The following is a 17,412-nucleotide window of genomic DNA, read 5'->3' on the forward strand; positions in this document are numbered from 1 at the left end:
TGGATATCATTATCTTGATATTTAAAGTAGTCTACTGATATTAAATAAAAATAAGTTTTTTTAAAGTTAAACTAAAAATTAACTATGTCATTGTCCATAAATGACTATATGGACACTGTTATTAATGTCAGGCTCTTTTGGAGTCTTGGACACCACTTTGGGGAAAACTGATACTAATTCAATATTGTAAAAGGTAAAGGAGGAAAGGCTTGAACCTTTTTTGGGAGGCTATTGAGAGAGCTTTGAAATTCATTTTTCTAATGCTGGTTTTGATGTTTTGTTTTATATTTTTCCGTGGAGTAGATTTCTCTTTCGGGGTTTATTTGGATGCCCTTATAGGCAACATATTCCACGTTGTTGAAAGACACAAATCTAGAGGATTTCTTAGTGGTTTCATATAGAGATCACATATATACTAATTTGTGGAGCTATACATTCACTTTTGACAAATATTATTGAATATTAGACCCGTAGAGGCTGATTGAAGGAAGTTTTGGGAGAGATTGTTTGCTTTTGTGACTTCATTGGTTGGCTGTATCCTTGCAGCTGGCAATACCAGTTTGGGGGTGGTGATGACCGATGAGTATCTGGAGCTTCCAAATAGGGTTTGGCATTATTGTTTTGGCCAGTAAGTGGCGTCTAGGATTATGGTTGCATTGTGTTTCAGTTTTATCAGCAATAGAGTTCATTTCTAGGAGAGCTTGCAGGAGGTGGCTGCAAGTACAGATAATCATTAAATCTGATCATATTTTGTGGGTATGATTGTAATCGTTTTTGTTATGTGATTTCACTACTTGGGTTGCTCTTAATTTCGTGAGATTCTGTGTCTACAGTTCTGAAATTAATTCTGACTTATTTAGCCTGTCAGGTTTCCCGAATATTGTAATTTTCTGAGTTATTTCATTGTTGCAAATATTAGTAATTCTCAAATATATATACTGTATATCTTTCTACTTCTATAAACACATTGCAAACAGAAAACAGAACACATTAAAAAAATGGCAGAATAGGGCCGCATACTACAAAATCCCAGGACAAAAATCCTAGAGGTGTTTGGTTTCAAGGATGAAAGATTTTGATGCAAGTAGATATGCACTTGGCTAAGACAATCACAAACTACTATGGTAAGCTCCAAAGGCAAGGGTTCATTCTCCAAGACCCTTCTATTGGTTGAGATAGTCAGATAACTCTTGTATAGGTCCCAAATAACCCTCCTATTACTATCGATTCACCCCATTCCTTCACCCAATCTCTAAGCTTCACCAAACCCCAATTTGGACTCTGCACTTTCCAAGGCTATCACACCAGGACCCACTAGGATCTTTCTCCAGACTCCCCCTGAGCATACCAAAGGCTTTAGACATCCCATCCCACTTAGAATCAACCATTTTTGAGGTTGCAAACTTAATTACATATACCCACAAAGAGAAAACACAAAACAGGCCTAAACCAATTAGCCCTCCCTATTTAGTTTTTGTGCATTAACTCAAAATCTTTCCAAATCATCCAAGGAATAAAATAGATATTCAAACACCCATTTTTTTAGTTCTACAAGATTCCAAATATTTAGGTGTTTGACCCTCTTCTAGATCGCTAAACAGCAAAACCCTAGATTTGAGGGCTTAAGGCCTAGAATTAAGGTGTTCTCTGCTACAGTATCTTTTACACCAATCCTGCTCACCAAATCTTGATATCAATGTTCTGAACACACCATATACAGCTCATTGTATTCATTTACCTGGATCATCATTAATATTATCTCTGTATCAACTTACTGATATCACTGCTACAGGTTAGTCACATATACATGCCTAATCTATTCAAACTGAGTTTGGCTTTAACATGGTGGGTGGCAACACTATTGAATGCTGAGCCATATAGTACAGTGGACTACCTCCCTCCCCACCAAAGAACTCCATTTTTGAATGGGTCTGATTTGAGAGATAGCCCATGTTTGGTTAAAATACTAGGTAGCCTTACTGGTAACAGAGAGCACTAAATATAGGCAGAAGCTCTTGGAATCAATAAAAACTATTAACGCTTGTCCTCAATCGATTCAAAATACAATGCAAAACATCCTAATACACATTCTCTCAACAATTACGCAAATATGAATACTGTGCAAAACAAAACAGTGACTTACAGGCTTTTACAGTACGGAATCCCACTAAAATTCCCACTCCAAATCTTTATTCCTTTTTCAAATTGTCTTCTCCCTTACATTTTCAAGCATGGCAGATGGCCCTTGATCTTCCATGAAGGCATTTCCACAAGGAAACCCAAAGGTGACTGTTCACCTTCACAAGTTGACAAAAAATTGCAAAAGTTGCATTTTGCAACATTTTATGCTTTTTCCAACACAACCAAATTAAGACCCAAACAACTATGACAAAGGGGTCCCAATGGCATACCAAGACATAAAATTTCATCACATGACTGACGTTGACCCACTTTGACCAAGTGGCTAACATTGGCTTATTGGGACAAAAGCTTCCAATGCTTTTCAAACATGAGATGACATCCTATGACTGACTATCACACCAAAATTGATGGAAATGATGAGGAACATCAATGGTGCTCTTGCACCAGATTTCTCCCTAATAAAATCTATGATGGATTCACACAGGATTTAGCTGTGTTCAAATGAAGATTTTAAAGTTTTGTTTAGAATTGTCAGCTGTTGGTATTTTTCCTTGATGACTGGTGCTTGAATTTTCTGTTGAAGTTCAATGAATATGCTCTCTGTGTTGTGTTGATGGTGTTTGAATTCAAGTGCTGGCATGTGTACTGATGTGGAGCTGACTGGGATGATGTGTGTGCACTAAGTGCCAAAAGATGTCATGTGGTGTGCTAGCAAGTTTGGCGGACATGTCAGTTTGTAGAAAACAGCATTTGTTAAAATTGGTCATACACGTGCAGAAGGAATCTCTGCTAGCAATGTAGCTGCTTACTTGCCTCTGATGGGAGTTTTGTTCTTGTTTGTCTCTGCATTCACTGCATATAGGCACAGAAATGATGAGTATAAAAACGGCTGTTGAACACAGAGAATGTATTGCTGTTTTCCTTCAGATAATATATAGATTACTGGGCATGTGAACATTTTCTGGATTTGCTATTTGTTTACACAGCCTTTGGTTTATTTAGAATTTGATGTTTTGGCAATCAATGGTTTTGGCATGAAAGGCTGCAGGATATATTAAAACTCAATTTAGGAGTTCTGTCTGAAATCAATTCCTTCAGATTATGTTGCGGGCAGCTTTGGAACTTAGTAACTTGTCAGGTTTATTGATGCGGTTATCATTTCATGTTGACGGGTGTTATTTTCTACTGCAGCAAAGCATCAGTAAAATTCTCGAGTTTCCGGGCGATAAGATGAATATAAAACAGATCGCTTGGTGTGATAATAAACCCAAAAAAATGCTGGAATGGAATGATAACAATGTTTTTTAAGACAAACACTGAGTGTTTAAAAAGAGCATCTTTTGTTTGTCATAATAATTCTGTGGAACCTGCTCAAAGTGTGACTTTGTGGCGACAACAGATATCTGGTGTAACACATGAACACATGATGCATTTTTTGATTGAAAGGAGGTTGGTTTGGAAGCGACATGTAAAGGGATATGTGCATGAATTTTTTTGAATGCATGTGAAGAGTTGTCAACAAAATTTTTGCTGTGAGGAGTTAACAAATATAGAGTGCAGATATAAAGTCTGGGTGATATAACTGCCCTTTTTGGAAGTGAGGCTTGAAAACTACTTAAGAGCAGTTTTTGGTTTTAATTGTTGCTGGATGAAAAAGTAGTATTGGAGGTGTGCATACTTCAGTGATTAGAAGTTTTAAATAGGAGCTAAGGATACACAAGGAATACTCATGCAGACCTGCTCAGCATAAGTACGTTACAGATATTCTAACATTTAAAATAGAAGTTGAAGACATTGATATAATTGTGTTTTCATGGATAATTGAGATGGTTGTCGATCTTCTCTGCTGCTGTTGAAGTTCATGGTGTTAGAGGAAGCTGTAGACTTACTTACAAGAAGGAAATTTGTGAAAGAGGCGTTTGTTTGAACACTGAGTAAAGTAATTTATAGTTTGGGTTGTTGATAGAGACGATGTTTTGAAGTTCAGTATCGTTGATCTAGTAGCCTCTGATCTTTCATCGATTTCCACTCGTGTATTATGAACAGCTTGGTTATGCATTAAAAGGTTGTTTTTTTAATGTTTGTAGCCTTCGGTTGTTTGAGTTGAATTTTCGTAGGTTGAAGCCTAAATCTGATTTCTGTATTTTTGAGAGTTGAAGCTCTTTCTTGTAGTGGGTTGTAGCCCATTTCTGATTATTAGTAAACCCTAGCTTTTACCCAAAAGGGTTTCCATATGATAAATCTTCGGTGTCATCGTTTCTATTTTATTGTTATGAATCTGTCCCAACTCTTGATAAAATTTAAACTACTGATGCACCCTCTCCCCCTCTCAGTATTTTCTTTTGTTTTCAGTCAGCCTCTTGGTATCAGGTTCAAATCTATTTGGATGTGCAGGAAATGAAGTAAATTGCTGCAACAATTATTTTATTATTTAATAAGACTCATAACCTAGGTTGCATGGGTATGCATACCCACACCCCTCATACGTGTAGCCACATACCCAAGTACCGGGTACTCAATGAAAAGCATCAGAGCTAAGCACCTTGATTAAGATTTCTAATTTTTGTTTCAATTTTTTGTTTGCGTATCAGCTTGTTGTTTATCAAGCTCAATTCAATACGGAATCAGTATGAAACTGTGATACAATACTGATCAACAGTAAACTTTATCACTGTTCAAGTCAGAAGTTTATAATTTGCAATATGTCATTGTTATATGATTTATGATCTTATTGTTCATGTTTAAAGTCTGCCTTCTATGTTATGCATCTAAACATTTATCATATATTATTATTACAAACATATTGCAAATTTGTAATTGAAAACAATGCATTACATTTGAGATCTTTTCACTGTTATTGTTTTGAAAAACCTTTGTTGTGACTCATAATTTCAGACTTTCTATGAATATAAAATTATATTAAAAAAAAAGTTTGAAGTACCCAAGTACCCCCATGTCCCCTATTTTGAACCGCACTCGTACCCTAAGTACCCAAGTACCTCCGTCCCCATGCAATCTTGCTCATAATACTGCTACAAGCACATAAAATTACCCAGAGGACTTAGTTTCAACATAGAATATCATTGCCACAGTGTCAAATTACTAACCCAATTGAAGTATACCCCTAATAGTTGATGCAAGAGGCTGATTGAGGTCTGATAAATTATAATACTTTGTTCTGATGATAGTACTACCCAAAACTAAACTGAAACTTACTGACAACACCAGAAACTATTCACCAAATTGATAAACTACTGGAAACACACTCCAAACCTCCACTAAACTCACCCACACACTGAAATTATATTTTATGAAATTGTTGGTATAAGCTATGCATTAACAGGTGTGAAACAAAGGTTTTTTGGCTGCTGGTATGACTGGCACAAGAAGGACAAAAGTCATGAAAACTCTTCAAATTCTTGTTTACCCCGTGGTGACTTGGAATTATCAAATAACCATACGGTGTCTCCAAACAAGTGATTTGAGCTTTAGAAAGTACATGCTTCATTGCTGGTTTCCTGTGCCCTCCTTTAGCCACGTATGGCTTGGTACATAGTACAACCTCTTCAAAAAAACTCTTCAAACTGTGTGGCCATCAAATCAGGAGCAACAACATAACTATTTCATATGATCAAAATGTCAAATATGAAGGGGAGGTATGACTTGTAGAAGATAGTATGACCAACTTATAGGAAATCTTACAAACATCTTTTTAGGGTTGACAAGAGTGCCTTGTCAAAGCTAGCCAAAAAAAATAATCTCTTTTTGGCTGCAGTGTTGATAGTCCGCCATGGGTACATTCTGGTCAGTCCTAGATGAATCAGATGACAAAATGATGCCCCTTGGTACAGCCTGCAGGCTGGCCTGACTGGTACTAGGATGTAGTTCTAACCAGAATCAGATCCAGCCTGACTCTTGGAGGACCAATAATGCAAAGTAGGACTACAAAATAGCTCTATGCACTTCATGTTCAATTGTTATAACTAGTGAAGCATCCTTTATGATCCATAATTGTTAGCATTTTGGAGAATCACTCTTTTTCACACCCGCATCTTGCAGTTGTATAAGCTTGGCAAAAGGTCCTATGTGTAGGTTAGTCTTGGGTCTAGTGACAACTTTTAGGACCAAGTGTACATTGGGTACTATTACATGTTTATTCATTTGCACATCTTTCATTGTGATCAATCTTGTTAAGGATACCTTTGGGGGAGCCACCCTTGGGTTACCCACTCTTAATAAAGTGGTCTAGTGTTGCACAACTTTCTCATAAGTTTGAAGTTTTTGTCTTTGGTTTGACACCCTTGGCAGTTTGGAGAAAATTTGGCTTTAGGGGCTTGGTAGTTATATGAACCTACACTATCAGATTAACATATCTCAATAGAGGTGATGCTTATATCTGAATATTCTGCCGAACTTGAACAAGTAGCTATTCAAAATAGACTACTGTTAGAAGGAAAACTATAAAAAATGAAAGTCTACGACTAGAGTATGTTAGAGAAATAAAACAAAAAGCAAATGAACAACACATTCCTATGATATGCAAAAATGTTATTAGAATTAAAAGTGTTAAAGAACATTCAAAATATATTAAAAATATCTAAAGATCCTGAAAAAGTCCCACAAAATACTTGAAACTTGATCAAGGACTATATATGTGGATTTTTCTTGAATTACATTATAATATCTCATCATTGAATGAATTGATAGATCTTTGTGGAATGCAGTTGTAAGTCATTAGTGGTTTCTTCTTTATCAACATAATGTTTACATAGTCATTTGTGTGGAATATGAAAGTAGGCACTAGACATTGTTGTCGAGGTTCGGACTCAGTGTTGAACAGGCTGAATAATGCGGGGTGGGGTGGCAGTGGGGGTGGGGGGTTGGTGGGGGTGAATCAATTACTCCACAACACTTTTTAAAACTTCTACTTTGTTGGTAAATGTATAAACAATAGCAATATCAACTTCTGATCTATCAGTAATCACCTTAAACATCCATAACAGATGTAAACATGAAAGCACATGAAATACCGACACAATGAACACAAAATTTATGTCGAAAATGATGGAGAAGTTAATTTTCATGAAATGATCGACGGTTTAGGTGATTTTGCAAGTGGCTCACTGCCAATTGAGCTAATTACCATAAGATATGAATATGGCCAATACACATAGGCTCACTACCAGTACAAATAGGCCCACTGCCAAAATATATGAAATATGATTGGATCCACCACTAGTAACACTATCACTGAAATAGTCTGTTACCAGACTCCACACAGATCTTTAGAGTCGCATTCACTTCGGATATGCACATCACACAAGCTCCATGAACAACTAAATCCCTTTCTCCCAATACTGCTTGATACCATCAATCATGTCGGCCAAAAACAATTTGAGATAGGTCACACTGAAATATTCCCATGGTCGAAAAGAATGAAAAACTGGACCACTGCAATCAATATAACATGCCTCATGCATGCCAACTCGCAACACCATCTCCCAAGACGTCAGTACCAACAGATAAATTCAGCATGTTACATGCTACAGTGTAGGTGTCATGATCAAAACACAAATGACCAAGCTCCAAATAGGACCGAACTTGAATAATCGCTCCACCATATATTGCACACAGAATAGAAGCATTACCGAAATGAATCAGGATAGACAATTAAAGCACACCCTTTGTTGAACACTTTTACCGGTACACCAAGGATATTGATACACATCAATCGATACAACACAATCCTTAACAAGGCATAGGATATATTGACATCATTGACAACCAGTAATTTCGACAACATGAATGACATCAACTTCACTTTCTAACAATCTCCCCCTTTGTTGTTGATGGCAAAATTCATCAATAACAAAGCATGGCCAACATCAAAATCAAGGTTCTCTGTTCTTCTCCCGTTGACAACAATGACAAAGGGCCAATTTCTCCCCCTTACTAACTCACTTTGCTTCCTCTGAGAGGAATCCACCAAGCATTGATCTGGAAAAGAATAAACATGCAAATCACGAGACCAATGCACACATTAAGGCATTTAGTGAACACTAGGGATGGACAAAAATCCCAACTTCCCCCTGAGATATTCAATAGTATCTTTGCACAATGGTTTTGTAAATGTTTTCTATCTGCTCCTTTGTAGGCACATACTCAAGCTTCACTTCACCATCCGAAACCTTTTCTCTAATAAAATGATACCTGATAGATACATGTTTAGTTTTGGAAAGCTGCACTGGATTCTTGGACGCACTTATACCACTTGTATCATCATACATGAGTGGAATTGGCTCATCAAAAGTGTTTCCTATATGCTTCAAGGTCTGCTTCATCCACAAGACTTGAGCACAACATGAGGATGCTGCAATTTACTCTATTTAATGGTCGATAAAGTTACAAAATCTTGTTTCTTGGTTGACCAAGAAACCAACTGGGACCCAAGAAATAAGCCTCCACTGGTACTTCTTCTGTTATCTAGAATGCCCAGTTTGCATCTGTATAGCTGTCAAGGTGAAATACAATCTTTTTGGATACCATAATCCAAGCTCTCTGGTTCCTTTTAGATATCTGAAAATCCTCTTTATTGCTATAATATGTGATTCTTTTGGTTCTTGCTGAAATCTAGCTGTTAAACATACTGCATACATGATATTTGGTCTAGTAACCGTCATGTACAATAATCCTCCAATCATTGATCTATACTTGCATCTTCTTTCAGTGAATCATCCTCCTTGTCAACTTACAACCGGTAACAATAGGAGCGCATATTGGTTTGAAATTCTCCAACCCAAGCTTCTTGAATAATTCTTTGACATACTTGGACTGTGAATTGAAAATGCCTTTACTATTCTGATTTACTTGCAATCTGAGAAAGAAGCTCATCACACCAAACATGGACATCTTGAACTCTTGCTGCAAATCTCTTGCACAAGTCATCCTTTCCTCCAAAAATAATGTCATCAACATACACAATAAAAATCAGGATCTGATCCGAGTAAGCTTTGAAGTGTAAGTTGTTGTCTGCAGAACCTTTCCGAAACCCTTGTCTAATCAAATATCTATCTAAACTACGATACTAGGCTCTTAGTGCCTGCTTTGAACCACACAATACCTTATTTAGTCTACATAGTGCTTCTGGTTTCTTCTCTAAGCTAAATCCTTCCAATTGCTAAATATAAACTTCTTCTTTTAGCTCCCCATTAAGAAATGCTGACTTTACATCCATCTGATAGACTTTGAAATCTTTTATGCTGCAAAAGCTAGAAACATTTGAATTGCCTCCAACTGAGTAATAGGGACATAGGTCTCATCAAAATCAATTCCTTCAATATGAGAATAACCTTTACACACTAACCTCGCCTTTTTCCTTACTACTTTATCATTCTCGTACTATTTTACCAGTAAACATAATTTTTAACAATTACATTTTTATCAGCCAGCCTGGGCACAAGCTCCCATGTCTGGTTCTTCTCTATTTGATCATGTTCTTCATGCATTTCTTCACCCCCAATTTGGATCATTACATGCTGCTTCTACAGATTTAGGCTCAATTTCCAAAAGTAGACAAAATAAAGCTTGTTCTTGTGCTGCTCTACTTCTAGTAACAACTCCTTTGTTTTTAACACCAATAATATGATTCTCAGAGATTTTTTTTTTGCATACCTTGGTATCTTAATTGCAGATGCCAGAGCCTGCACCATCTCCTCCTCCTTTGCTTTATCCTCTGTATCTAATTCATACTCTCTGTGTTTCTGAGGAATCTTCATCAACCTTCACATCATCACTTTCAACTATCTTGTTCAATATCTTCTTGTAACAATGGGTAAGCTTTTTTCCTTGTAGAATATGCTAGAAATATATCGTCATTAGCTCTATTGTTAATCTTGCCAAGACTGTCTTAATCTTTCTGAATATAACATTTGCTTCCAAATTTTTTGAAGTATTTCACATTCGGTGCTCTTCGATGCCACAATTCATTATACTTCTTCTAATACAAAACTCAGTTCAGTGTTTACACCACATGTGTATTGCCTCTTTCTAGTAAACTTCTGGTAAACTTAATTCTTTCATCATAGTTCTTGCTGCTTCTTGAATTGTCTGTTTCATTCTTTCCACTACACCATTCTTCTCTAGTGTTCTTGCCGCTGAAATCTGTCTCTTAATTCACCATGTTTCTTGCAAATTTTTCAAACACGTCAGAATTAAATTATCCTCCTTTGTCAGAACTCAAACATTTGGTCTTTCTACAACATTCATTTTCAACTCTAGCCTTGAATATCTTGAATTTCTCAAATGCTTATGATTTTTCTCTTACAAATGCAACACATGTCAATCTTGAATAATCATCAATGAAAGGTATAAAGTATCTCTCACCTTGTAAAATTTCTTGTTCTGGTAGGACCACAAAGGTCAGTGTGCACTAAATCTGATAAACCTGGAGATGAATAGTCTTTTGCTTTGAAATATTTTCCATTCTGTTTTCCTTCCTGACATCCCTTACAGATCAAATTGTCTGGTTTGCATAATCTAGTTAAGTTTTTTATTGCATGCGATGAACTTATCCTTTCCAGATTGTCAAAACTGATGTGACACATCCTTTGGTGTGAAAGCCAATTGTCACCAATTCAAGATAACAAACATCATTTTGTTGTCCTTCAAGTTGATAAATGTTTCTTTCATTATTTTTTCCAACTGCAGTTATTCCTCCAGATCTCTTTCTAATTTCATATCCTTCATTCTTGAAAACAACATCATACCATTCTTACACATCTGTGCAACACTTAAAGATTATGATACACACACTTCACATAGTAAATACTGTCAGTGTTAATTTCCCATCAAAAGTAATAGAGCTTCTATTGACAATATATGTTGCCTTATCAGTACCAAATTTAATAGGACCATCATCATATTTGTCAAGTGTTCCAAACGTACTTTTATCACCATTCATAAGATGGGAACAACCACTATTAATTTAGCCATTCATTTTTGTTCCGTTTAACATACAAAGTAGTTTCAACATTATCATCAACTCTAACACAAATGTTAGAAATATAAATTCCTGGTTTTTCATATTCTTTTTCAACACAGAACACACTAGCATTTTCATTAACATAGTAAGCTTTCTTATTTAACAACTTAAACTTCTGTCTAGGACCTTTCTCTAGACGTCTAGTAGCGAAATAACTACTCTTACCACACTGAAACATTTCAGAGGTAACATAACTTTGTACTTGCCGGTACCTTTCTTCAACCTCCTTGCAAAGTTTGCTTCAAATTCATATGAATCATCATCATCATCAGGTTCTTCTGATTTAGTTGCCTTGAATGTTGTTTTATATTTGCTCTTCTCTCTTCCAAACTTCCTCAGCTCAAATATGTCAAACAGCTATTCTTTTTAAGTAAACTTCTTTAGATCATACACTTCCTCTATAGCCAAGATCTTGTCACTATAACTATTTGATAATGTCATCAAGATCTTTTCCACATAATCCTCATCAACAGTAGTTCCTTCTTGGTTCTTGACTTCATTTACTGCATTGTCAACTTTTTGAAAATAACTTCTAGTGTCTTCACCTTCTTCCATTCTCAGATTGTCATAGCATTGCTTAGCTGTTAGCTTCTTAGATAACTTAACCCTATCATTTCTTTCATAAATCTCTTTCAACTTTTGCCAAAATTCATAAGCAATCTTTAAAGAAACAACCTTAGCTAATTCTATTTTAGATAAAGAACTATTGATAATATACCTAGCTTTCTCATTCTCCTCATAGGCTATGATTTCATCTTGAGTGTTGAGGCTATTTTGAGGAAACATATACTTCATCTCCATATGCTTCCAGGTATTGTAACCGACCAAAACTCAATATCCTTTCATCCTATCTTTTCATGTACTGTAGTCAGATCCATCAAACATGGGAATGTTTTATTTGTGTGCCATTGGATCTGCCTCAAGCAGTTAAGCTCTACACTGAGGAACCAAGGTCTGATACAAATTGTTGATCAGACTGACTAACTCAGGGTGGCGGAGGGGGGGGGGGGGGGGGGGGGGGGTGGGGGGTGAGAATCAGTTATTCCACAGCACTTTCTAAAACTTTTACTTTGTCGGTAAATTATAAACAATAGCAATGTCAACTTCTGATCTATCCGTAACCACCTTAAATATTGATAACATATGTAAACATGAAAGCACAGAAAATACCAACACAATGGACATAAAATTTATGTGGAAATCCAAACTGGGAAAAAACATGAAGAAAATGAAGTGGCTCACTGCCAGTTTGGTTCACTGCCAGTTGGTCTAACTAGCTTGAGATATGAATTTGGCTAACTGCCAATATAAATAGTATCACTGCCAGAATATATGGAATAAGATAGAATCCACCACTAGTAGCCACACAGATCTTTAGAGTCACATTCACTTTGCATACACGTATCACACAAGCCACGTTAACAACTGAAATTCTCACTCTCCCTATGCAGTTTGATGCCATCAATGATGTTGGCCAAAAATGTTTGAAATAGGTCACACTGAAAATATTTCCATGCTGGTAAGGAATGAAACATGAGCCACCTCGATCAATATAATACTCCTCGAATATGCTAGCAGACAACACCATCTCCAAAAGCCTTCATTACCAAGGGATATATTAAACGTGTTACATGCCACATTGTAGTGGCTGGGACCGAAACACAAATGACCAAGCTCTAAATAGGTCCGAACCCAAATAATAGATCCACCATATGTTGCACGCAAACTAGAACCATTACTGAAACAAATAAGGATAAACATATAAAGCATATCCTTTGGTGAACACCTTTACTGATATGCCAAGGATGTCAGTACACATACAACAAAATCCTCAATAATACATAGGATAAGGTGATGTCACTGAGAATTGTTAATGACAACAACATGAACAACATCAACTTCACATTCTAACACCCAGATCGCTGATGTGACAAGCAGGAATAATCGCGTGGGTCACCCATGTGATAGGCATGATTGAGCCTCCCAATTTTGTTTGTCAATCATGAGTGAATAATTTAATTAGTTGGCAATTGTAAATGATTGGTAGTTCTCATCAATCATCAACCATCAACCATCTAATATGAACTTACTTGGAAACATGATTAGGGAGTGCATGTGGAATTCTTGAATTATGTTGTAATACCTAATGATTAATGAATTGATAGATCTTTATGGAATTGTTGTTGTAAGTTATTAATGTTTTTCTCTTTATTCGATTATTTACCCTGTATAGTCATTCATATAAAATGAGGGAGTCAACATCACCCAACCAAGTTTGTCAATATCCTCCAAAGGTCAATGAAATGTATTACATAAGGGGTCCAATAGAGTAACTCATATCTATGTTGAAGCAATCTCCCATCTGCCATGTATGCTACTGCATCGCCATTTATGATTTGAACTACATTCCTTATGCCCATCTCCATGACATCTTCCTTCAACATGCAACTCAATGTTTTAGCAATTTTTACTTTGTTAGATGCTTCCACTGACTTATAAAAAAAAATACCTGATCATTTGAAGATATCAAAAAGTTGATAGTGGCATGATTGTTTTTGTTTGTCCACTGCTCCAAAAGAATAGTGCAGTCATACTTGCACCTTTGCAACTTTTGTTGTTCCACTACTAACTTTGTCTTTTCATTAGTATTCATGAGCAACCTCTCACTTAAGTCTTTCTAAGAAGGTGCCTGCTTTTCCCACTATTGTCATTGCATTTTCCAAAATATCCCAAGAAGTACTGCTTGCCACATTGAATGGAATGTTGTCGAAGTACCAATTTTCTTGTTGATGCACCTTTTTGTTCCATCCCATAGCTTCCAACGACAGTTGTGCTGCAGGTATGTTTTTGGGTATAAAAACATTATCTTGTGTGTATAGATTCTAGCTATCTACTTGAAGATGATGAAGTGGATGCTGATGTGTTTTGTATGTATGGATCATGAAGGGAACCCACTATGTCTTAACATGCTATATATTTGTCTATTTCTGCTTTAATTTGAGGACCATGAAAGCTAACTATGTATGTTGCTACGACTGCCCTTGTCTTCTCCCTTTGTAATTTTTTTCCTACATCAATGCAAGCTGGGCATTCATCTCTCTTCTTATGTCTTTCATGGTGTTGATATAGGGCTTGGCATTATGATGCAGTGTTGATATAGGACAAGAAGGTATTTGAACCGGTTTATAGGTTTAGGGATCTTATGCAAATAAATGCTCTAGGTGTCAGTCCATGTACAACTTATTTCCAAACAGGACCTCTAGTTCCAAAAGAACAAGAGCTTGTAATTGGTATCGATTGGGTTGAGCATGATTCAAAGAGCTCTCTAGTTGCCATTGTATCTAAACTACATGTACAAAATGAAATTATTACATTTTAATTATCAAATACAAAAAAAAGCATAAATTGAACATATATTCTCGTAAATCAGCATAAATTTAGCCTAAAATTTATTCAAATCAATGTAATTTAGTTTAAATCAGCATAAATTCAATATAAAATACTATTGTTCCCCAAAATATGTAAAATAATAAAAATAATGTGTAGAAAAAGACAGTCGTTTTCTAAAAGACAAATATTTAGGATAAATGAAAAAAATGGTAATCAATCCAAGTTTTTGCAAATACATTTTAAAGTGCTACTAAGTTTAAGAAAACTATGAATTGGTTTTAACCTACATGCTAGAGTTTAAGCAACCTAAATGAATTTAAATGTCTGCAAAGAAAGAAAAAGGAAAAAAAAGTACGAAGTTGCCCTTCAAATTCGTTACAAATCCTTTCAATTAGTTACAATGGATGCAAGGTTTCTGTGGGCAGAGTGTGCAGGGAGTGGTTCAATGCATAGAGAAAAAATGCATTTTTGAATGTTTTCACTGCGTTTTTGGTGCATCTCCCATAACTATCACTTCCAGCAAGTTTTTTTGTTACGAACTTGCTAAGTTTCTGACGAGTACTTGCCAGAAACTTGGCAAGTTCATTTGGTGAGTTATGGTTGCAATTACTCATTTGTTTTGTTAAATACATGTGCAGCACTCTCTGAGTCTGCCAACAATGCTTATTGTGTTCACCCACTCCTGCTTGGTGCAAAAATTGCAAAAAGCATGTGAAATGAATCAATTCGATCCCAAAACTCAACAAATATCACATATTCCATTTGTTTCAAAATGAATTTGCTAATTCTGCTAGTAAGAAATTGTTGAAGTGATCTCTTGTTTGTCAAGGCAATTCCTGCATTTGCCACAGTACCCTCACTAATTGCTGTGGTACATTAGAATTGATCATGGTGAATGATGAGTTTGTTGCCCATACAAAGTGATTATTTTGGCACTTGACATTTTCTCCACAGGGTTGATGTCGGCAATTTGAATGATAGGTCATGGATATGTTCCTAATTATCCCTGCTACCCTACGATTTATTTCACAAACTATTACGTACATTGACTTGTTGGTTTTACATCAGAAAGAATCTAGTCACAATTACTTAACTCACCATATGAACCCACTGGTCCAGCTTGAGTGACCAGATTTTCAGATGAATATGCATTTCAACAAATATAAAGAAATTAGAATAATACAAATTCAAAGCTTGGCATTTGCCACAGTACCCTAAAGATATACAGGGATGAAAATGAATAGAGTAGAATCCTATTCAAAGTCAAGGATATAACATATGAGGAAAACTTTGTTGCATTTACAAATATGGTAAGTATTTTGTTGTTCTCAGTCATTGCATCAAATTTTGGATGGGAACTCTACCAGATGGATGCGGAAAGTGCATTCCTCATATGAGACTCGGAGAAAGTATATATAACTCAACTGCAAGGGTTTGAATTTTAAGTAAAAAACACATTGTATGTGAAATGGATGATGGTGTTAAGTAGGCCTCACATGATTGGTATTCAAAATCAATCTCCCTCTTAGTATTTGGGCTCAGAAGAGAACTCTAGGATCTAAATCTATGTCAAGCTTGTATGTGATAATGTAGTTTGAAGTTTGAATATTTTGACATTTTTGTGAATCACTTTTCTCAAATTAATATTTTATATTCTATACAAAGGGATGAACAAGGGGTTGCATCTATATTGTCATTTGATAAATATTTTAGAATAAATATATTTCATATTATCTCCCTACTTATCAATATTTCATACAGTAAACATTTGAAATTAGAATGATTGTCTCTTGATTGACTTTTGTTGAATGCCAAGGTCTTAATTTGCTGCTTTGGGGTGCAAATGTTTCTAAGTTAGCTGGTTTTGTTTTCATCATTTTTCTTGACAATAATATTATAAAAGTGAAATGAAAAAGAACTGGAATATAGAAACATGCCAGAGCTGGACAATATGTGAATCAACTGAATACAACCTTCCATTTTTTTAGTGATCATTATAACCTTCAATCTATTTAATTGGTCCAAGTGTTATGGGAGTCTTCCCTGGAATCTTGTTCCATGGAATTATATGGTTATCAGAATCACTTGGGGTTTAAGTAGTTATGGTTAGAATTAATAGTCTAATTCAAATAAATACTGTTGATTTGTTATTGTTGTGTATCGCAATGGCATTTAAGAAACAAATTGGGATTGTAAGGCCTTGTATTAGCAGACAAAGTGAGATAGACATGGAACCCCATTACTTAAATTGAATCTGGACATTTGAATATAAACAAGTTAATTGAGTCTGGGTATTTGAATATAAACAAGTTAAATCTCAAATCTAGCGCATGTTAGAACTGTCTGTGAAACCCATTATTTTTAAATTCCTCATCATGAAGTTCAAGGCCAGTTCTTGGTTTGCCTACTGAAACAAGTAACTATCTTCTAAACATAATTTTTTGATGGCACTGCTTGATAGAGATCTTTACAGTTGACAGTGCTCCTTTGGACATACATTATACTATATTAATTCAAATCGTGGTTTTAAAGGTGGGCGGACTCATTGCAATGGCAGCATCTTTTTATTTTTTGTCTCAAGGATGGACCATGGCAAGCTATTCACCATTCAATATCCTTTCCAAATATTTTTTATCTCCCTTCTTGATCTCAAATGCAATATAAATTTGAATAGCAATGTCAAAAACTTGAGTGGATTTATTATGTCAGCATGGCAGGTCTTCTGGCAAGTGAAAGGATAAGTGGTATCTTATTCAATAGATGATATGGAATCTGAATCAAATTCCCAAAATGTGGTATATTTGGAAAATCGTTATTTTTCTTGGAATAATCTGCATTGG

At 35.7% G+C, this 17,412-nt stretch overlaps 1 protein-coding gene across 3 annotated transcripts in view; it reads left to right on the forward strand.

The window, feature by feature from the left end:
- Positions 1-17,412, forward strand: part of LOC149572837 (zinc transporter) — a 148,549-nt gene that overhangs the window by 37,881 nt on the left and 93,256 nt on the right. For all 3 annotated transcript variants that reach the window (XR_016359985.1, XR_016359986.1, XM_089813912.1), the window contains exon 5: positions 17,105-17,183. Coding sequence is in view for 1 of the 3 variants with exons in the window: in XM_089813912.1 (XP_089670038.1) it covers positions 17,105-17,183 (79 nt within the window). In the remaining 2 variants the exon portion in view is untranslated. The remainder of the gene's footprint in view (positions 1-17,104; positions 17,184-17,412) is intronic.

The sequence above is a fragment of the Cupressus sempervirens genome, chromosome 2, assembly GCF_028749045.1.
Source record: "Cupressus sempervirens isolate cs-2001-9-10 chromosome 2, ASM2874904v1, whole genome shotgun sequence".
Taxonomy (NCBI): domain Eukaryota; kingdom Viridiplantae; phylum Streptophyta; class Pinopsida; order Cupressales; family Cupressaceae; genus Cupressus; species Cupressus sempervirens.